Source organism: Phalaenopsis equestris, unplaced genomic scaffold (genome assembly GCF_001263595.1).
Source record: "Phalaenopsis equestris unplaced genomic scaffold, ASM126359v1 Scaffold000107, whole genome shotgun sequence".
NCBI lineage: Eukaryota > Viridiplantae > Streptophyta > Magnoliopsida > Asparagales > Orchidaceae > Phalaenopsis > Phalaenopsis equestris.
This window is the reverse complement of record NW_018164549.1, coordinates 5,790,047-5,814,113: the sequence shown is the minus strand read 5'-3', so window position 1 is coordinate 5,814,113 and position 24,067 is coordinate 5,790,047. Positions and strand designations below refer to the sequence as shown.

Below are 24,067 nucleotides of genomic sequence, written 5' to 3'. Positions count from 1 at the left end.
GAATCAAGCGAGATTTGGAATCATTTTTGGATACAAAATATCTAATAGTCGTATGGTTGGTGTGAACAATGACACGGGTCCCTATCAGCTAGTCTCTAAATTTGTCAAGTGCAAACATTATGGTCAGAAGTTCCTTCTTAGTGGTGGTGTTGTTCAATTGGGATTCATTGAGGGTTCTACTGGCATAGTAAATTGTATGAAAGATCTTCTCTCACCTCTAGCCTAATACAACACCTGTAGTAAAGTCATTGGCATCACACATCAGCTCAATATAAAAGTCTCAATCGGGTGCAATCATCAAAGGTGCAGTGACTAATTTGGTCTTAAGAGTTTCAAAGGCAACTAAGTAGGCATCATCAAAGTTAAAGGGTGCATCCTTCTCTAATTAGAGTCAAAGAGGCATTCTGATCTCAGAGAAGTTCTTAATGTATCATATGTAGAACTTGATATGTCCTTAAAAGCTCCTAACTCCTTTCATAAAGGTAGCTAGTGTGCATGAATTTGATGTCATGAATATCTTAGTTAACCAAGTTACTACCATCTCCAAGAAATTGGATAATCTCACTGTGAATGTAGTAAAAGCCCAAGGTAGAGGAGTTTAGTGATGAGACTTTGATGGACCCTACTACCTCGACCTTAGAAGCTCTGAAAGCCATATGAAACCAACACTAGGCCAACAACCCATATTCAAATACTCACAATCTTGGATGGAAACAACACCCTAACCTACAATGGAACAATAATAACTAAGTCAATTTAGGGGAAGGGATGGGGGGGGGGGAGGGGGATAACCCCAATTTGTTTAAGGACTAAGAGCAGCACAACCTCCCAGATTTAACCCAAATCAGAACCAAAAGCTAGTCACTTTGGTGGAGTTGGTGAGAACATTACATTTAATATCACAAAATCATGGGTTAGCAATTAAGAACATTGAGGGACAATTGGGACAACTAGTGAATTGTTTCAGCCATAGGATTGTAATACTTACATATTTATTAAACTTAGTGCTTGCATATACTAACATATGAAATATCAATAACTATTAAATGGATAAGCTAAGTGCACACTTATGCGAAGTATATGAGTAAGTTATTGGAGAATTATAGGCCTTATACAAGTTAAAAATTACTTGGAGTTAGATTTCTCCCTAAAGAAATGATTAATTGGTATATCCATATAAATAATAATAATAAAATTCTATGTTTCGATTCCTTAAAGATAATGAAGAAAAAATCTATACACGGATTAAATAAGATTTAAACAAGGTTTGAGCTTAGTTGGAAAAAACCTAATTATTTTGTTGGAACCCATTGTTGATTTGGGTATTGTTCAAATCTATTTCAAACACTATCTAAATGTAAGTTTGAGCTTAGGGTTTGTTTGGGGCGGTTGCAGCTTATCCAGCTTATGCTGATAAGCAGCTTATTCTGATATTTTGTTGATGAACAGCTGATCCGAATAAGCTGACTGGCTGTTTGGTTTGTGCGTTTGGAAAACAGCTGATTCTGGATAAAATGACTAATCTGTTTCTGTTATGGATAAGTTGTTTAACTGTTTGGTTTGTGCATTTTATAAACAGCTGATTTGTATATTTTTTTACATATTTACAAACCTTTTTAATGCAATCATAAAGGGAAGATAAATGTGAAGATTTAAGAACATGAAATTACAAAATATTCTTAAAATTAAAGTTTAAAATGTTAAGACATAAAAATACAAAATATTTATATCACTTAAATATTTCAAATCACATCACAGAAGCACAATTACCTAAATAAAAGTGAAATACACCTTAACACACTAATATGTACTCTAATGAGACCCAAAAAAGAAGAAAAAATAACATGTTAAAATTACAAGGAAAAAAATTATAATATTGACTTTAAAATGCAGTAGCATATCACGACCCATGTTACCCGGCTCTGACACTGCATAACCCTGCGCAAACCTGTCCGAGTGAGATATCATAGAATAGAAGCACTCAAACCAGAAGCAATGTACTAAAATTGTGATACCGACAAACTCTGAACTGCGGTGTCCTGTTGGGATAACATAGAAACAGACGTACTGTCAGCCCAACTGAAGAAAGTGTAGTCCTCATGTCTTTGTTCCCACCGCGTGCACATATAAAACTGCCTCTCGTAGCTATGTGGCTGGCGTGGCGTTAGTAACAAGGATGGTGGCCTGCATCGGCACATCACTTGCCCGAACTTCACTGAGTATCTAGAACTCATCATCCTGCAGTTATTAAAAAGAGAATAGATCAGTCAAAAATTTGAGGAAATATAAAAAATATACTTACCGAAGTATGGAGGCAAAGGTTGCCGACAACAAATTTTTGTGATCATCCAAACTGCTCCACAGTTATCTCAATAAAATCAGTAGAATTTAGTAGTAAAAAAAATTTACTATTATATAAATCCATATAGTGGCATTTGATCCATAAATCTATATATCCAAATATATTTGCATTTACTCAAAAATAGGTAATAGCAAAGCAACTTCATAAATCCATATACCAAACAAATTACAACCAGGATGGTTGGAAAGAAGAGCATGTTGCATGGTCCATAAATTCGTATGTCATTCGTGATCTCTTCAATAATGCAGCAGATTGCCATTACGACAAAAAAAAAGCAGTTGCATGTGAATAGAAAACAACTGCAGGTAATTCGAAGGAAAGAAGAACATGTTTCAACTTCCAGGTATAAAACAGTATACACCCAACACATTCATAAAGACAGGTCTAAACTTACAGCAAGCAGACAGGTACCAAATTGCATTGCAGCCAACAGACACCCACACATTCATACGACATTTTCTTAAGAAAAAAAGAATTCAGGTTTGGATCATATGCCCACTGCTGAAAACAATTGAATTTTTTTGCATTCTAAGAAAAAATCACTTAAAAAAGCATTACATTCAAATGCCCAATGCTAAATTTATATGCATATTGCAATGAACATAGAAGTTATAACAAGATGATTGGCAATAACTTCCTTTCTCACCAATAGATATAGAAGTTAAGTTTGAACTTTGCAGAGAAGTAATAGTAAGGGCCTTCTCTTGTAAAATAACTTCTTAAAATTTTTGGTGTTTGATGAAAACACCTTCCCCATTCACCAACCAACCCCTATGAAACAATCACACCAAACTACCAACTGTACCATTATTCCTCCATTCTTTCTCCAAACTACATCATCCCTTCATCCCATATCAATATCTCTACAAAATGCTCACAACCAACATAAATGCTCACAGCCGACACTTATGCAAATGCCTGTCAGGTTAGCCTCATATAAGCTAAAAGTCTCCAACATTACCCTCATATAAGCAAGCAAATGTAAATGGTTAGCCATGCTTTAAAATACATTACTTAACATCTGATTAGACATCGGATGACTGAAACAATTGTGAAGAATTACTATGAAGTGCACATCAATTTAAAATCGATGACTGATTAATAATAAAAAAGTCATTAGAAGGGTCTTCTCTTATAAAAGAACTTCTTATAGCATCAATAACTTCATGTAAAATGTTTCAGTAAGGCATTAAAAACGCTTGACTATCTAACCAAATAAATGAAAGTAGCTGCTAGCCCACATATATTAGCCCTATGTAAAATGCTTGCCCAACTCACTGTTCTCTGAAATGTTGGAACCAACAGTGTATATAACATCTAATTATATAGTAGCCATATGTTAATAGCAGTCATATGTAAAATACTGGTAGAATATTGGAACCAACATATGTTAATAGCAGCCATATGTTCTCTGAAATACTGGAACCAACATATGTAAAATAGCAGTCATATGTTAAAAACAGCCATATATTAATAATATCCATATAACAGTGTATATAGCTGCCATATATAGCAGCCATATGTAAAATACTCAAAAAAAAATTCAATTCTCATCCGCCCAGCTCAATGTTCTCTGTTACAGAATAACAGCATAAACAAATGCTTGCCCAGCTAAATGTTTCAGAATCGTAGCTTTCCACACAAATCCTTTATCCACCTTTACTCATACTAATTGAACCTTGCAGAAAAACTAGCCTTTCATGCATTACCACACAATTCTTATGCATTTACATATATAATACATATACAATTATTAGCCATACTTATCCATCATGTTATGCATTTGCAACTCCAACTTCCCTTTCAAATATCACAACAAAACCTTTGAGCAATAATTGGCCAACATAAATGCTTACAAATATCAACAAACAGTATGTATATGTATGTCAAGTTACCCTCATATAAGCAAAAAATCTCCCGCATTACCCTCATATAAGCAAGCATATGTAAATGTTTAGTCATACTTTAAAATACATTGCTTAACATCTGATTAGACATCGGATGAATGAAACATTCGACAATGAAGCAATAATGCAGGATCAATCATGTTTAGCATGAAATTAATAGTATTCAAGAGAAAAAAACATATATAGAATGAGATTTTAAATAAGCTTTCAAACTTTTTAAATTCTCTAAACCGTACAATATCCCATTCTTCTTCATGATCTCAAAATAAATACTCAAACACAAAATTTGCAAAACTGTTTAACCATGTGGATATGGTCTCCAATGAATTCTAAAAAGAAATGAACCTAAAATGAAAGTCGTATGGACATTTTGATGAGAATACTCAAACACAACTTTTCAAAAAAGGTGTGCATCAAATGCCAAATCACATAACATAAATTTTTCCATATGAGCTCTAACTAAAGTGTATTTCCAATTTAAAATGTATATATTTTCCAATTTCCATATGAGACGTACAGCAAGATTCACTCACATTGCCAGGTACACTAGAAAATACATTTCAAATGTATATATTTTCCAATTTCCATATGAGCCGTATCAACACAAATGTATATATTTCCCAATTTCATGTACACTAGACAATACATTCTTGGGAAATTCCAAGTAACACGGATAATAAAGATCACTAGCATTGCTAGGCAAGAATTCATCACGGCAAAATCCCCAAAATAAGGTGTTGCACAGTATGAACTGCAAATGATAAAGACTGCTTATAGATCTTGCCATATGAGACGTACAACAATATTCAAACTGGTAGATGTCTCAAATTTTTAATTTCCACAGAAATTTTAATAACCTCACCAAGATTCAACAAGATTCTAATATGGAAGATGTTTCAAATTTTTAATAGCCTTAGCAAGATACTGACATGGAGACCATTTGAACAGCAAACAAATCCTTCTCGATGCTTCTTAAAAATTTCAATAATAAGTTAAAATCATAGATCAAGCATTTCTTCACAAATCAAACACATTCCCACTATAACGTGAAGAGAACAAACAGTGGATCTATATTTCAGAAAGATAACAGAGAGAGAAGGAGAGCAAGAACCATAACAAACAGTGAAATCACAATCTCGATACTTCAACTATTTCGGGAAAAAATGGATCTATATTTCCACTAGAAATACTCATCTCCCAACAACTAGATCTATGCTTTTAGCCACTAAACACTTCCACATTCACCAAAAATTTCAACAAATGGATTGTCCAAAATCAAGAAAGCTTTCGTCGAAGTGGAGGAGAGGAGGGAGGAGAAGAGATCCTTACCTGTCGAGAGAATTCGGTCAAGGAGGCAGGAGAGACGGCTTCGAACGAAAGAGGAAGTTAGGGATGCGAGAATGTTTCGCAAGGGCAGAGGAGTAAAAGCTTGGAGGTCGAATGCGGATCGCGAGGATAGACCCACGGTCCACATATAATGTAAAATAGGAAACATCGTTTCCATAAACACGTCTCAAACGTTGAGGCGGCGTTTTCAAAATATCGCCGCACTTATAAGCTGCCTCAAACGAGCACTTAATTACACAGTTGAAACTTATGTTTAAGCTTAGTATTCACATTGGAACTTATGTGAGAATCTCAATTTCAAATCTAAATGTTGAACTTTAGGTTTGAGCAATGTTTAAACTCCTCTTTAAACCTCAATTAAATTATAATGGCTAACCATTATGGTTTTAACATATTGTTTAATTCAAATTTACTATACAACATTTGAATCTTATCTGATCTTCAATTTGAATCTTATATCATAGTTCGATGTTTGTTTTTGAGCCTAGGGTTTTAACCTAGCATTCAAATCTCTTTTAAAAGTAGATATAGAGCATGTCTCGTTCATTTTTCTTCCTACTACAACTCTAAAGGGATTCCAACAAAGCAAAAAACAACTCGTGGAGATAGAAGTTGTCGTCGAAGACTTTTCTCTCGTAATATACAATTAAAAAACGTTAAACATAAATCAAGTATCAGATATTCCTCAAATAAAAATACATGAGGCATGTTTATTAAAGTATCTCTATTATGATTAATGCAAAATCAAACTTTCCACAAAAAAAAAATTATTTTGTATGTATTTTAAAGTTAATATATCAAAATAGGTAAAAGAACTATTCAATTATTTATTATTCAAAATTTTAAATAAAAAAATAAAAGTATTTATTTTTTAGACTAAAAAAATATTATGTAAGAATGAAAAAGATAATGAGAAAATATTTGGATGATATTGAGGAAAAATTATTTCATATGGTTCAATCCTAGGTGATTTACGGTCAGAATGTATTTCGGTGGGCATCACCTAAATTTTTTTTTTAAAAAAAATAAATATATTCTGATCGTTGATCATCGTAATCTACGATTAGGATCGGACCCCATGCAATAATTTCTCGATACTCAGATATTATACACCCAATTATTAAAAAAAAAATAAAAAGTAATATACGCTCACGTGAGTCGTGATTGGACCCGCTCTAAAGAACATCCTGAGTGCGTGAGGGTAGAATGGGAATTAATAAAACGAGAATTCGAGTGGAGACACTCACGGTGGAGTGTCATTTCCTCCGAGTTCGAGCTTTCTCACAGAAACCCTTGTCCCTCCTCCTTTTTCTTATTCCTTTGGATCGAAATTAGGTCAGGGTTTCGAAGATGGCGACCATGGAGAGCTTGATCGGAATGGTGAACAGGATCCAGAGAGCGTGCACTGTTCTGGGTGACCACGGTGGCGCTGATAGTGCATTGCCTACTCTCTGGGAAGCTCTTCCATCCGTCGCCGTCGTCGGTGGACAGGTACCCCCTTCCTCGTCTGTCCGTCTTATTTCTCTCTTTATTGGATTTTTTAAGATTTATTTGCAGAATTTTTGTCCTTTTACGGTCGACTGACGTGCATTTTGGCGCGGATGTGGTGCAGAGCTCGGGAAAATCGTCGGTCCTGGAGAGCATCGTTGGGCGAGATTTTCTTCCCCGTGGATCTGGTTAGATCGGCACTTGCCATTGCATGTGTGATTTTTTCATTTTTGAATATCTGCTTCGACGTTCTTTTAGCAAAGTTTAGGGCAATAGACTCTTTCGTTTACTTCTATTGCATGCAGGGATTGTGACAAGGCGGCCGTTGGTGCTCCAGCTGCAAAAGACGGAGGATGGGCAGCCGGAGTACGCCGAGTTCCTTCACTTACCCAAGAGGAAATTCACAGATTTCAGTGCGTTATATACATAATGTTTTTAGATTTTTTTTCCTTTTTTTCTTTTTAGCGGATGCATTTTTTTCGTTTGAAAATGGTTGTTTTTTTGCTTTTTGTGAATTGGCTATTCTGATTATTTTTTGAGAGGTTTTTGAGCTCGTACTTGGCTTGGTTAAACCATAAGCTGTTCAAGTTTGGAATGATATCGAGCCAAGATTTCACATATTTTTTCTTATTCGCTTCTTTAAAATTATCTAGCGTCAAGTTTGGCTTGTTTAAATTAATCTTACGAATATTTACATGTGTTAATAAACAAGTTAAAAAATGAGCAAGTATCAAATGAATTCCCGTGTGATTATTATATTAATAACTAATTTTATTTTTCTAAATGAGCAAGCTATTCAATGAACTTGGAAAGTGTTGGAAAATATGCGCGCAGGCTAAGTCGACATGTCGACACCAGGTAATATAAGAAGGAGAAGATGTGTTTTAGCTTTGAAGGCTTTGATTCTCATTGTAATCCTAGTGATGCGGTCACATAGACGCATCTCTCATGGGCTCGGGCAACCAAATTAAAGGGATTGAAAGTGATATAAGTGAGAATGATATGTAAAAAATGGATAAATGGGACAAAAAATAACCTAGTTAATAAATAAATGAATAATATATTAATATCAAATAAATAATTAAACAATTCATTTAAATAAAACTAATTGATCAATGTACAAGCTACCATTGACCCTAATATTAAAGTTTTTAAAAAGCTATCTGATAAACAACAAATAAGTTTTTGAACGTGAATAAACAAGTTGTATTGTGTTCAAGTTTAATTCATTTAACCTTTGAGAAGATTTGTGTTCAAGTTTAATTCATTTAACCTCGAGTTGATTTTTGTTCAAGCTTAATATTAAAGACTATAAAGGGTTTCCTGATTGCAATGTGAATTCTAGATGATTTGTGTTTTTATTGGTTTTAAAATTTTCAATGTCTTTTTATTTATGCAATCATTAAATGATCGTTAGGTATGGATTTCTCATATTTTTAGGTTTCCATCAAATAAAGACTGAGTGATTGTGTAATTATGGTCTTTTGAAAAATAGACCTGAGGACTTTCTACATCATATAGTTATGAATATGATGTTTTTTGTGGCAATTGATTTATTTTTCCATGTCTAGAGCTTCCATTTGTTTGGCGTAACTAAAAAGTTTTTGAAATGAATAATAATTATTAAGGATGGAATTAATATGCTTGGATGATCAAGTTGAATTCTTGTTGGATGCATCGTAGTTGTGTATATTATTTTCTTTGATGAGATTAGTGAGCACATCTTTATATTAATGCGAATACTTTTGTAGGTTTGGTGCGCAAGGAAATTTCTGATGACACTGAGAGATTAACCGGGAGAACTAAACAAATTTCACCTGTTCCCATCCATCTCAGTATTTTTTCCCCTAATGGTATGGCTTTCTAATCACCTCTTTAAAATTTATGATATTACATTTTCAACGATCACTCTATGTTGATGGTACATTGAATTTTCAGAACTGGACCATTCCTGGTATGTTCATATTATATGGCATTATGGTATTAAACCATGTCAATTCAGGGCATATATTAAACTTTATCTTTTGCATCAATCTATTTTTTTCCTTAATTTAAAGCATTAAACATGCTTCTTTTTGCTTCTATTTATTTTTTTACTCTCAGCAATATAGGATATGCATTCTTATGATTTGGCAATTCTTATACTTGTTTTTTTCTTCTTGTAAAACATTAGGGAACTTTCTCTGCCAGCTGAAATCTCTGACCTCTGTGTTCGATTTTCCCATGCTAACTTTCACTTGATTCTGTTTTCTGCTATCTGTTGCATTGAGAATTGAATTTTACGTTTCTTTGACCCCAATCCCCCTTTTTTTTTTTTTTTTTTTTTTTTTTGTGGCATCTCGCAGTTGTCAATTTGACGCTGATTGATCTACCTGGTCTGACTAAGGTTGCTGTAGGTATTATAATTTAACTTCTCTTTTCTTTACGATGAAAACTGTCATTATTGCTGCAGTTTGTTTTTGTTCTATTTGGGGGACATTTACATACATCCAATTCTAATGTATTTACATATATAACACCTAAAATTTAGTTTTTACATTTTTATCATCCCGATCTTACTTATCAAATAAAAAATACCACTATTTTAACTTTTAAAAAGTGAAATACTCCTTTTGATGCATATATAAGGCGGCATACATGTAAAAATTGAAGTTTAGCTGTTAGATATTCAAATACATAAGAATTGAGTGGTATGCATGTAAGTCCGCCTTATATTTGTTTTAAGGTGTATGCTAGCCTGACAAGAGTGGATTGTAACTGACATAATGTTTCTTTGCACAGAGGGACAGCCTGATAGTATTGTTCAGGATATTGAAAATATGGTCCGCACATATGTTGAGAAGGTATTTAGCTTTGAGAATGACACCATGGAATGTAGCATCTGTTTCGTTTAGTAGTTTTTAAGATTTTTATATTATGCATTCTGTCCTCTAAATAATATTATGAACAAAATGTTGAATGCTATTTTGTGCAGATTTGCTTGATTAATGCCCTTGACATTTTTTCTTGTTGTTTGATGCCCTTGATTTATTTCTTATCTTTAGTCTGGGAGCTGCATATGCCTCTACCACGGCTTAAAATATAGAAAAATTGATGTTACAGCAGTCGCTTTTTCTTCATGTTGTGGCGTGTACTTCTTATTGTTCAAGCCGTGATTTGTTTTTTGCAGCCCAACTGTATTATTTTGGCAATTTCTCCTGCCAATCAAGATATTGCAACATCAGATGCTATTAAACTTGCTAGGGAAGTGGATCCTTCAGGTTTGTTGCAATTCCAGCATCTAAAATCTTTTGCATGAACTTTATTTCTAGATAAGAGTTTTTTTCTATTCATTGAAATTATTTATTCCTTTTTACAATTTGTTAGGTGAAAGGACATTTGGAGTATTAACAAAGCTGGATTTGATGGATAAAGGAACAAATGCACTTGATGTGAGCTATACCTTCACTTGTAAAGGGCTTGTTTGGGATTTTTTTTTCTTTCTGTTTACTTAAAAACATGTTTGGTTAGTGTGTTTTTCACATGTTTTATTTTTTTTTTCTATAAACAAAACAAGATTTTGAAAAGACTCAAAATAACTTTTACGTGTTTGAATGTTTTTGAAAACAATTATACTTTAATCAAATAGCCAAACATGTTTTGTTTCAAATCAAAACATAGACAAAACAAAGTAAAAAAAAAAAAATAGGAAAAAAAAACAAAAGTGATCCCAAACGCCCTCTTTAATATACAGCATTATTTGTAAACATGCACGTATTCTCACTGTTGCCTTTAATCCCTTCAGTTTCTTGCTGAAGTTACTCATCCTTGAACGTTTTCTCCAGGTTCTGGAAGGAAGATCTTACAAACTGCAACATCCTTGGGTTGGAATTGTTAATCGCTCACAGGCAGATATAAATAAGAATATTGATATGATAGCTGCCAGACATAAAGAAAGAGAATATTTTGCAACTAGTCCAGATTATTCTCATTTAGCCAGTAAAATGGGATCAGAATATCTTGCTAAACTTCTTTCAAAGGTTTTGTTATCTAAAACTTTTATCTTCTTAGTTCTTGTAGGATTTTATAAGCCATGGTCAGTTTGGCAAATGTATGTTTTCAGCATTTAGAGTCTGTAATCAGAGCTCGAATTCCAAGCATTACATCTTTGATAAGTAAGACCATTGATGAGCTGGAATCAGAGATGGATCATCTTGGTCGGCCTATTGCTGTTGATGCAGGGGTGAGAACATAAAGAATGTTGAATGTTTCTTGATTTACGTTAATTAGTGAAGTGTCAAATTAGTCCCTTGACTATTTATATGAGGTCATTTTTGTCCCAGAGTCTATAAAAATATCAAGTTAGTCTCAAGACTCTTTTAATATGGGCTGCAATGGTCCCCCAAAAGACTATTTCCACGTTGAAATTTTTAAAGATTTTGGCACTAAAATGACCCCTGCAAAGAGTATGGGACCATTTTTACACTTTTAAAAACTTTGGGACTACATTGACATTTTTAAAGACTTGGGCACTAGAGTAAACCCCCTCCAAAGAGTCGGGGACCATTTTGACACTTTAGTATGCATGGTATCTTCTGGTTCTAATTATTTGACTGAAATGCTATTTCAGGCTCAGTTATACACTATATTGGAACTCTGTCGAGCTTTTGAAAAGATATTCAAAGAGCATCTAGATGGAGGGTAAAGAACAAGCCGCTGATATGAACAAGCTTATTTCTTTGTTTGCATGCCAAATATTTGTGTAACATGATAATATGACCGCCAAAATGTAGTTATATTTCATGAAGATGCTAGATTAACAAGATAAACTAGTTTTACATTTTCCTTGGCTTTCTTTTTTAGTAAAATGTTGCCTCTTTGTGTCTATTTTGGCATCATATTTAGCTTCCATTCACTTTCTGTTTATTAAGATTTGTTTGCTACTCCACACTTATTGCAGGCGTCCAGGTGGAGATCGAATCTATGGTGTTTTTGACAATCAGCTCCCTACTGCTTTGAAGAAGCTCCCATTCGACAGGCATCTCTCCGTGCAGAATGTTAGGAAAATTGTCTCAGAAGCAGATGGGTATCAGCCTCATCTGATCGCTCCCGAACAAGGCTATCGCCGGCTCATCGAAGGAGCTCTTAGCTACTTCAGAGGTCCGGCTGAAGCATCTGTGGATGCTGTAAGCCATCCCAACCCTGCACTTTCCTCTTCAACTTTTCAACCTTTATGTTTTCTTTTCAAAATTTAATTGCAGGTTCATTTGGTTTTAAAAGAGTTGGTGAGGAAATCTATAGGTGAGACTCAGGTATGAGTTTCATAACCAGCTTTAAGGCTACCTAAACTATGCGATAGCACTCTTTAGGGTGTCAATCGGGTTTGCGTGTTGAGTTCAGGCTTGTCCAAAATTGACCTGACCTAAAACTGTTTGACCCGAACCTAAAATTTTAAATGGGTCAGAATGTCCAACCTGAACCCGATCCACTTTCCACCAGTTGACCCAAACCTAATCTGTTTAACGCAAGTCATAACAATTATTTGGGTCAGTTTAGTAAAATTTTGGGTCAATTTTGGGCAACGGTTCGATTTCGAATTAATTTTGGGTTAGAGAGTCATTTTCGGGTCAAGTTTGGGTTGGTGGTCAACTCGAATATGACCCGAAAAGTTAAATAATGAGTTAGAAATTCTAACTCGAACCCACCCCAAAATTTATTGGAACCTCCATTTTTCAAATTAAGTTTGGGTCGAGTTGGTGTGTCTTTAGCTGACTCTTTTCCCCGCGGCCTTACAATCAGGAGCTGAAAAGGTTTCCAACTCTCCAATCTGAAATAGCAGCTGCATCCTATCAATCATTGGAGAGATTCAGGGAAGATGGCAAAAAGACTGTAGCTCGTCTGGTTGACATGGAGGCATCTTATTTAACCGTCGAATTCTTCCGCAACCTCCCGCAGGAAGTCGAGAAAGGAGGCAATCCTGCTAACACGACGGTGGATCGATACTCAGAAGGACATTTCAGGAGGATTGCCTCGAATGTATCCTCGTATATATCAATGGTATCTGAAACGCTAAGGCTCACCATCCCAAAGGCTGCAGTCCATTGCCAAGTCCGAGAAGCTAAGCGATCTTTGCTCAATCTTTTTTACACACAAGTCGGGCGGAAAGAGGTATTCCTCGTCTGGTATTTAGGGTTGTTAAAAAAACATGGTTCTTAATTGATCCTATTCAGCTCAATAATTACTTGATTCTATATGCTTGTTTGTGCGTCCACACATGCAAATTCATACATTTCATGTATTTTTTTAATAATTTATATAAAATTTTTGGGACATTTACATTCATAGCACACATTTCTTATGTATTTACATTTCACATCTAAACTTTCATATTTACACACCCGGTCCTCAAATCTTTAAAATCGCATAAAAAAAATTGCACTATTAGCACTTTTTAAAAGTGAAATACATCTTCTCATACAAAATTTTAAAGCATGAAAGTGCTATGTACCTAAATATGAAAATTTAGGCATAAGATATGTAAATACATAAGAATTATGTCCATATGTTCATGAATGCTCATATAAGATATGCAAATACATAAGATATGTCAATGTTCATGAATGCTCATATTCGGTCCAATGTGCATATTCTCTGCAGGGTAAGCAGCTTGGGCTGCTGTTGGACGAGGATCCGGCGTTGATGGAACGCAGAGTGCAGTGTGCGAAGAGGCTCGAATTATACAAATCTGCCAGGGATGAAATTGAAGCAGTATCTTGGGCTAGATGAGGTTGAAATGCTGTTATTGTTTTCCACGAGTTGTTTAATATATCTAGAAGCTTGTGTAAGTAAAGCCTTGTGTTTTTGGACCATTACTGTTTTGTAGTTATCTTCAGTTTGTGTGCAATGTCTTGTATTCTTTTTTAGCTAATTCATGAGAATAGGGGTTGGGGCTTATTTTCTTGTTTGTAGGTTGAAAAAATGTTTTAGAAAATTTTATTTTTTATGTGAAATTTTTAAATTTGAAGGGTTTGTGGAGTTCAACTTAATTTTGATTTTATATTCTTTTTTTTTTAATCAAATTATGGATGTTAATAAATTTTAGGAAGATTTACTTACTTACCACTCAGTTCTTATGTATTTACATATCTAGCATCGAAATTTGCTTTTTGACATATATGTCACTTTATTTATGGTTGAAAAGATGTATTTCAGTTTTTAAAGGTTAAAGTAATAGTATTTTAGAGTTGATGTGAAAGATTTGGGTGGTACAAATGTAAAAAGCAAAATGTATTGTGTTAGATATGTAAATACATATAAATTGGGTAAATTTTAATCTTTTCTAAAAATATTTTTATATATACGAGAATAAAGGTGGCCCTGAGATTAGGATCTGACTTGTTTGTAAGCAATCTAACGTACTGAAGCTTTTATGGTAATTTGCTAAGAAATTGGTTGTGTAGAGGAAAGACTCAGGGTTGTGGCTTCATAACCTAATTAACGGTAGGAAATGAAGGTCTTAATTCTTCATAACTTATTTAACTGTAACTTAATTCTTCATAACTAATTAACGGTAACTTAATTCTTCACATCTTGGGCTAGATGAGGTCTTAATTCTTCATAACTAATTAACGGTGGTCCCAACTATCCTTAGAGGTACAGTTGCCCTTCGATGAAGCTCTTAGAAGAGGATTAGGACAAACAAGTTGGGCAACCTCGCATCTATGCAAAGGGGAGGAGGTCCATCATGTTCACAAACGATGATCTTCCCCAAAGTTGGAACCCCTACAATGAAGCTATAGTCGTTATGGGGATAATTAGTAATTTTCAAGTTGAGAGTTCCCTTATAGACATCGGCGGCTCCGTGAACATTTTGTTCAAGTCAGTATTCAACAAGCTTAGTCTCCGAGCCGACAGGTTGGTAGCGCAGACTGGCTTATTTTTTTTGTTTTTCACGGGAATGAAAGGAAGCATTAGACATAATGTCATTGGTGATCACCTAGAGCAAAGCAAAGAAGCAGTACACTAAGACAAAAGATTTCCTGATCGTGTATTTGCCCCAAACCTATAATGCCATTTTTGGTCGCTCACTGCTAAACCGCTTCAGAGTCGTTGTGTCTACCTACCACGTTGCAATCAAGTTCCCAGAAGTTGGTGAAATAATCACTGTCAAGGGAGATTTGGAGTGGTCCTGAGTTTGCTACCTTCGGGCGGTCAAAAGCATGGATCAGGAGCCGCTTGACTTACAAAACTAGAAGGAGGGCAACCTCAAGACCAGTGAAGCCACCAAGGAGGTCATAGTCGATGAGGACAAACCCGATAAAGCTTTCTTAATAAATGATAGTTTTGATGCAGAATTCCGGAGCATATAATTCAAACACTTAGGGACCACCTGCAATGTCTTTGCCTTGTACACCACGGAGATGCCTGAGATAATCGTTGAGGTTGCCTGCCACATATTGAGTCTAATCTCCCCAGTTTGGTCGATTAAGTAGAAAGCAAGGAACTCAATCACCGTGCTAGTTGGGCCTATTAATGAGTAGATGTTGAAGCTGCAAGAGACAAGGTACATCCGAGAGGTTCAGTACCCCACTTGGCTTTCAAATGTCATCATGGTCCGGAAGGTCAATGGGAAGTGGAAGATATATATTGACTTCACCAATTTAAACGCCGCATGCCTGAATGATTTCTACCTGCTTTTGAGGATTGACGCCTTGGTGCATGCAAACGTAGGCTCATCTTTGATGTGCTTTATGGATGCTTTCTCTGGATATCACCAGATCATGATGCACCTAGCGGAAGTGGAAAAAAGCACATTCTTTACTGTCGAGGGAGTGTTATGTTATGAAGTAATGCTCTTCAAGCATAAGAATGTTGGGGTCATATACCATAATTCAATGGATGTAATTCTTAAGAATCAGAAAGTAAAACTATTGAGTTATACATCAATGACGTCCTCATGAAAAGTCAAACAACAGAACAACACATAAAAGACCTAAAAAAAACTTTCCAAGCTATAAGAAAATTAAATATGAAGTTGAACCCCCCACAACCGGCAAGTTCATAGGTTTCCTTCTAACCCCTGAGAACATAAAAGTGAAACCCGACAACATCCAAGCACTGATTGACATACCAACCCCACGAAATATCCAAGGTGATAAAAAATTAATCGGTAGGGTCTCAGCTCTAAGCTGAAAGTTTTAAGTGGACAGATGAGTGTCAGAATGCTTTCCAGAGCCTTAAGGATGGTTTAGTTTCACCACTACTCATGCAAAGCTTAAAGCCAAACGAAGAGCTCTTTCTATACTTGGGTCTGAGAGCTAAGGAAATCAATTGTGGGTTGGCTCGGGATGAGTCGGAAAAGCAATTCCCGATCTACTACACCAGCCGTGTTCTCTAGGAGTAGAACTAAGTGAATTTGATATCACTTATGTTCCTCAGACAAACATAAAAGCTCGGGCGATTGCAAATTTTTAGGCAAACTTCTCGGAGCAAGGGAATCTAGCTGAAGAAAGTTAAAGTGAGTGACATAGTGGATCATATACATTGATTATGCCTCAAACAGGACCTGAGCGGTGCTTGGGCTCACTCTGAGAACCCCATAGGAGAACACGTGTACCATTCCAATAGAAATTAAGGTGACAAATAACTAGGCCGAATAAAAAGCTTTGATTTTTGGGTTGCACTGACCTACTAAATGAGTGCTTGGATCCTCATTGTGAAGTCAAACTCACAACTTGTGGTAAACCAAATAAATGGGGAATTTGAGGCCAGAGACAAATTGATAGTGAAATACCTTAGCAAAGCTAAGGTGGAGTTTCAAAAATTTACACAGTTCCTGATCGAACACATCGATAGAGAAGAAAATCATGTGTTTGAATTGCTATCATGATTTGTCCACTTGGAAAATGAAGAGCCATAAATACTCCGTTGACCAGTCATCGAGGAGCCCGAGGCTATGACAATGGAGGGTGAGCAGGTAAAAAGTTAGATGGACCCATACATCAAGTACTTAGAAATAAGGAATGTCTCGAAAGAAGTCACAAATCCTAGAAGATTCAAGTGCAAAGTCATGCAGTATTAGCTGATTTTGGGAGGGGGGTGCTCTTCAGAAAATCATCAAATGTCAGTGTACCTGAAGTGCGTAAGGAAAAATGTGATAGACGACATCCTCTGTGAGTTTCACTCTAGAAAATGCGGGAACCATTTCAGAGGAAAGAAATTGACACTTGGAATTCAGTGACATTGATATTTTTAGTCAATGTTACGGAAGGACGTTGAAGCCTTATTCAAGAGGTATGAATATTGCCAGAAATATGGTCCGTTACAGCATTATTTGGCTTATAAGTTGCAATCGATCACTAGACCTTGACCATTTAATGTTTGGGGTCTGGACATTTTAGGACTATTCCCACCTTCCAAAGGACATCAACGTTTTCTCCTAGTCACAGTGGATTACTTTTCAAAATGGATTGAGGGAAAATCCCTCGCTTGGATCAATGTGGACGTCATCTGAGCCAACTTGATTTGACGCTACAACCTACAACTTATTATCATCACAGATAATAGGACACAGTTCACAGATAATAAAATTTGGAACTTTTGCCAAAGCTAAGGAATATGTCTCTAATTCATGTTGGCTCGTCACTCGTGAATCAATGGCCAGGCTAAGGCAGCCAATAATATCATCCTGAACTCATCGAGAAAAAAGGTGGAGGGTGCAAAAGGCAATTGGACCGAGGTGCCTTCGTCTGTGTTGTGGGCTATCCGCACAACCTGTCAACTACAACCGACCAAACTCTATTCATACTATCTCTTGAAAAGGAAGTCATGCTTCTGGTCAAGTACAACCATCACAGAAACAGAGTCCTCACAGTTGCGTCGTTCAACGAAGAAAATCTCATGGAATTGCTAGAAGCAAACAACTAAGGAATGATGCTCATCGTTCCAGGATAAGATTGATCACAATAGGCCCTGCGACTGAAAGAGGTTAAGAGGAGAGCCACCATATATTATACCTGGCATGCTCGAGAAAGGGTCTTCTCTCCCAGAGGTGCCAAAGAAGGTTGATCCCACAATGTGAGGACAAGCAGTAAGAAAGCTGGACCAGAAGTGGAATGGGCCCTACATAATAGACCATCGGACGACACCCTAGGCATAAAAGCTAATGAACCATATGGGGAATGAGGTCCCCCAGACTTGGAGTGGGGATGATCTCAAGTAATTTTTTTCGTGAATTCCACTATATATTTCATAAGGCCAATCATGAATAAAAATAATAATGTATATATTTTCTCACTTTGTTTTGCATAATGAAACTCTCTTCTACTAAAAACATGCATGAAATTATCGAGCACCATATTAACCGAAGATTCAAAACTTTCAACTTAGAAGAACGCTTTGGAAATTGGAAGAAAAAGGAAATCAAAAGTATGTCTGACCAGAGACTTGAGAAATTAAAGAACGACATACCATGGCAGTAGGAAAGCCCATCCTCTCCTAATTGTCAAAAATTACTAGTCGTGGCTCCAAAATTGCCTTGCTAAGCACAAATCAAAGAGCGGCAAATTGTGGCTTTATGATCACCCGACCTCTCTTAAATGCTGAAGAGTATCAATCATGGCTCCAATATCGCCTAACTGGCCATCAGTTGAAGAGTGGTAGACCATTGTGTCAAGATCGCTCGACCTCGTTTAAATGCTGAAGATTGTCAGTCGTGGCTAAGTTCGCTAGACTGAGCACAAATTGAAGAGCGACAGACCGTTGCACCAAGATTGCTTGACCTCGCCAAAAAACTGAAGATTGCTAGTCGTGGCCCCAATATCGCCTGAATGAGCACAAATTGAAGTGTTGTAGCCGTGACACCAAGTTTGCTTGGCCTCACCTAAATGTTGAAGACTTTCAGTCGTAATGCCAAGATCGTCCAACCGAGCACAAATCAAAGATCGGCAGACTGATTGCCAAGGTCACCAAACCTTGTCTAAATGATGAAGATTGTCATCCGTGGCACCAAGATAACCCAGATGTGCACAAACTGAAGAGCAACATACCGTAGCCCCAATATCACCTAGCCTTGCCTAAATGCTGAATATTGTCAAGCGCGGAGCCAAGATCGCCTGGTTGAGCACAAATTAAAGAGCGGTAGACTGTGGCGTCAAGATCGCCCGACGTCTCCTAAATGCTGAATACTGTCCCTCACGACAAGATCGCCTAGTTGAGCACAACTCGAAGACGCGGGACACTGTGGTGCTAAGATTGCCCAACTCGCCTAAATGTTTAAGTATGACAGTCATGGCGCCAAGATTATCCAATTGAAAACAAATCGAAGATTGGTGGACTGTGACACCAAGATTTTCAGGCCTCGTATAAATGCTAAAGACTGTCAGTAGTGGTGCCAAGATTGCCTAACTGAGCACAAATCAAAGAGTGACAGACCGTGACACCAAGATCGCCTAGTCTCATCTAAAAGCTAAATACTACAAGTCGTGGTGCCAAGATCGTCTGCTGAGCACAAGTCAGAGGGAGGCAGGCTGTGGAACCAAGATCATATGTCCTCACGTAAATGCTGAAGATTGTCAGTCGTGGTGTCGAGATCGCCCGACTGAGTACAAATCAAAGATCAGTTGACCAAGGCGTCAAGATCCACAGGCCTCCCATTATTGATGAAGATTGTCAGCCATGACACCATGATCGTATTGCTGAGCACAAATCGAAGTATGACATACAACGACCCCAAATTCGCCTAGCCTAGCCTGAATGTGGGAGACTACTAGCTGCGGTGCTAAGATCACTGTCTTAGAGTGAATTAAAAACCGATAAGACCGTAGAAGCGCGTTAACTCGATCTTACCTAAATTCAAAAGCCACAGTCTTCAAAAGCCACAGTCGGAAGTCAAAACGATGCGACTAAAAGCATAATTAAAAGATAATCGGTCACGCCTCTAAGCCCATAACCTACCTAAACCAATCGTTTGAACACCCATAAATTTTTCTATCAGGGAAGTGCAACCCATAGAAACAGAAAAAGGCAAACAAGATGAAGAATGAATAAAATGCTAGAAGAATTCCCATTCATTTTCTTAAAAATATATACAGAGTTTTTATGCATATTAATGCTCGTCGGCTCAACATGGCCAGACGATGTCAAAAATTTTTCAAAATAGTAGAAATAAAAATAATATATATACAAGATCTTCAACAGTTGTAGGTCCGACATCGTTATCGGTTTCGTCTCCTCCAGGCTCGTCCACCTCATCATCATCTGAATCCACAAAGAAGGACACTAAGTTGTCGTATTACCCCACTTCGAGTTTACCGGGCCAGACTTTACGAAACGCTCGACGACAATAGTGAGACCTACTTGGATCTGGTCCGAGAGCCCCACCATGTGGTCACCTGTAGGGATCATTTATGACACATGGGCTTCCAACTCTTTTTTTCTAGCAGTCAAGGTGGCAATGATTTGGTCTTATTCCTTGGCTTTAACCTCCTACACCTGAGTTGAGTCTTTTAATTTCTTTTGCAGGTGTAGAAGCTGTAGTTTTTCCATCCTCTTACCCACAAATATTTCAGTAACCATTTGGGTCGCTGCTTTCTTTTTCTACTCCTCGTGCATCAAGGCTTTTGCTTGGTAGTGGGAGATGGAGAGGGTCAAGGCTCTAAAACAGTCAAAAGTCTTGCATAAGTCCGAGTAGGACAGACATGCCAAGACTTAGTTCAGAATGTTCAACTGCATCACAACGTTGAATCCTCCTCCACAGGCGACTTCCCCTTCAAGTTCCGATCAACCCTCTACAGAAGTTCAACCTCAGAGCCCACGTCTCCTCCAAGAGAAGGAATAACCCAAAAGAGAGTCACGCGTTGCGTGACAACCCATTCCCTCGGGTCGATGTAGGTGACGCTTGTATTCCTCTTCTTCTCGACCGATTGACTTGAGGAAATCTCCTCTTTGGATGTCGACTCCTGAAACTTCAAATTTTAGATGGAGCCTTTAAGGTAACACCTAAGGTCCCTGCACCCGCTTAAACGTTAAAAAAAATATAAGTAAAAGGAAGAAATAAGAGCAAAAAAGAGGTAATTTTTTTCTATCGGCATCGAGCTTTCCCGAGAATTTCCTCAGTCGGACAATTGGGTCATATCTCCCCAGGGTTTTCTTTTCCATGGGTCTCCTTTCCCTGACCCCTGTCGCTGCCCCAACCACTCTTTTTTCTTTTTTTAATCGAACTATTCCCAAAAGTTCTCGGTTATGTCCCCAAAGGTTCCGGGCCAGAGGACCCTGCCAAGGATATCTCAGCTAGTAAATTGATGTACGGAGAGCTTATTCCTCTCGATCTTGCTGACATAGGCACAAATGTGCTATGGTATAATTTTTGGCCTCACCACTTCCTTGATAATCAACCTGATGTAACTCCCCCAAATATGATGGTAAGTGGTTATCAAAAAGTTTGGCTGCCAGCCCTTCACCTTGTTCTCCACCCATACCACCCGAAGCTTATGGTTGGACGAGAGCTTCACATAAACATCCTAGTCAAACTTGAAGCCAAAGAATTAGAAGAACAACTCAATTGACCAAGAAATTTCAATTCATCGGAGATAAATGACAAAGATCATTATTATTACAATGGAGTTCAGTGTGACTTGAGCAGAGATGATGTTGTTGCTTTTGAAGATGGAGCTCATCTCACAACAGAATGTCAAACTCAACCAGTATCTGAATTGGTCGATGTAAATGACCAAGTTGTCACCATACTTTTCTGCCAACCTTTCCCCTTTGACATCAATGATGAGCATGACGTCTAACCTAAAAGTAAAAGACTTAAACAAGGTTGCCACCTATCTTTATGAGATGATTGATGAAACACCAAAATAGATCATGCCGAAGAGTTTAGTAGAGTGTATAGGAGCCATGGTGTGACAAATGGGAGAAGAAGGGAGTCACACGAAAGAAAGGTAAATGATAGCATGAGGAGATAGACACCCATTCCATCTACTTATAACATAAAGAAGGAGCCAAAAAATTTAGGGGCAACACAGTATTTTCATCACATCAAAGTACAAGACAAGTGTTAAATCAAACGGGCATATCGAAGAATCAATAAAAACACATGAAAACAGGGACACATAGACACAAAACAACAAAATGAAGCATATATATATAAATTAATTCATGAACTAAAATATATTACCTTTGTTTCGGCTGCATACAATTATTCACTCTGAAAAAAAAATTCAAAAAAATTGTCAATCGCTGCCTCGGCCGGGCCATATCCCAACTGGGACAACCGCTTAAACATCAACTCACCCCCATCCTAACATTTTCCACTATATTCATTTCAACATGAAGACGAGAGACCAAAACTTCCTCCCGGCTAACGACTAATTCAATCTTTAGAGATTTCACCTCCTCTTGAAGAGCAGATTCACAAGTCTAGATCGCAACTAACTCTTCCTCCAGCAGCCCTAGCCACATGCCACAAAGGAGGTCTCCCTCGCGAGGAAGAAAAACCTGAGCCAAAGCAGATAGTGTCGGAATGTTGGTTCTCCTTCGGTTACGTTGTTTCATTGCAGGCGGCCCTCCAAAGCACATAGGATCCTCAACAGATTTGTATTCAGTCTCAATGTCGATTTTAAGATCCCCTAGCTCAATAAGGGGAGGATTCTTGGTCCCCTCGCCTGAAGATGGATCCATACCGGTCCAGTTCAAAAGTGGCGAATGAGAACATTTCTTCTCCGACCTCTCTCCCCATTGGTGGATGTGGAGAGGCGGCCTGAGAGGCACTAGTCACCGAAGGGTTGAAAGAAACTCCCCGCTCATTCGCCAAATGGAAGAAAGAGTTCAAGAGCAATTTCTTGAATCAGTCCCTCTCTCAACTATGGAAAGGTCGGAGGAAGAGCTATTGGCCCATCTGACCATCTTTCGTACGGTTTCTATCTGTCACTCAATGTTTCTTCACTTGGAAGCCACTCTCCGCCATCAAAAAAACTTCCGCGGAGTGGTCATTATTCGATTCAGACTACCCTACTTCAACTACAAGGTTATGAGCCCTCAACTCAGGTATGGTGCGCTTCCAAGGGTACTCAATCTTCGAGCTAGATCTCGCCTTCTTCTTCGTAGCAAGGAATACCAATGCTGAGCCTCCTCGTCAGCAGAATTCAGAAACTTCCCCTTTCTATGCTCAACACCACTAAGGAAATGGTAGGTGAATTTGGAAGAAAATTCAAATAAGTGTCCACATCAACTTTATTACGACTTTGGCACGAAACTCAAGAAGTGATTAATTATTACGTATTAATAGTCATGAATGTCAGAAATTGTTTCAAAAATTAGTTCTCTTGTTCTTATCACAGCTATCGCTATAAAGGAACAGGATAACCAGGAAAATTTAATATATACATCCCAAATAAGTCAGCACGACTCACAATGACATCTCGTGGATGGCAGAGGAGGAGACGTGGCCCCACAGGGTCTACCTAGGACGACCCAAGACTGCAATCCCACGTACCAAGAAGACAGTGCATCTTAGATAGATGAGAAGTAGATCAGTCCTGAGGAATCTATCTAAACAGACTAGCTCGAATGAACCCATTGCCTTTCAACTCAAAAGAATCGAGAAACGAATCGAATACTCCAACTCCAAGATAGTTGATGCCAACCTTCAACAAATAGCCGCCCAACCTAACAACAGCCATACCTCATAGCAGTCCAACCACACACATGGGTCCAACATGTAACTCATGTACATACTAGAATGCCTCCATCATACCTATATACTGTAGAGGTAAAATATGTAAATTTACAAAGACCCATTCTTATAAATTGGAGGTCTATTTTATGAATAGATATGACATAAATCTACTATTCATTATTGTGTTATTGCCCTCCCCCTCCCTCTCCCTCTCCCTCTCTCCCCCATCCTTAGCACTCTATTGCTTAGGCCGCCCTCCCGGACTGATTTGGATTAAATAATATATATATCCAAGGTCACCAA

At 37.4% G+C, this 24,067-nt stretch overlaps 1 protein-coding gene across 1 annotated transcript; it reads left to right on the top strand.

Annotated features, from left to right (window-relative positions):
- The first annotated feature begins 6,855 nt into the window (after positions 1-6,855).
- LOC110020749 (dynamin-related protein 1E-like) lies at positions 6,856-14,037 on the top strand. Its single transcript, XM_020718956.1, has 15 exons — positions 6,856-7,107; positions 7,229-7,292; positions 7,410-7,517; positions 8,856-8,957; positions 9,450-9,500; positions 9,886-9,947; positions 10,274-10,364; positions 10,471-10,535; positions 10,929-11,123; positions 11,207-11,326; positions 11,714-11,784; positions 12,044-12,269; positions 12,345-12,395; positions 12,883-13,251; positions 13,741-14,037. Exons 1-15 carry the CDS (start codon positions 6,967-6,969, stop codon positions 13,867-13,869), a joined length of 1,845 nt encoding a protein of 614 aa, XP_020574615.1. The 5' UTR covers positions 6,856-6,966; the 3' UTR covers positions 13,870-14,037.
- Positions 14,038-24,067: the final 10,030 nt, after the last annotated feature.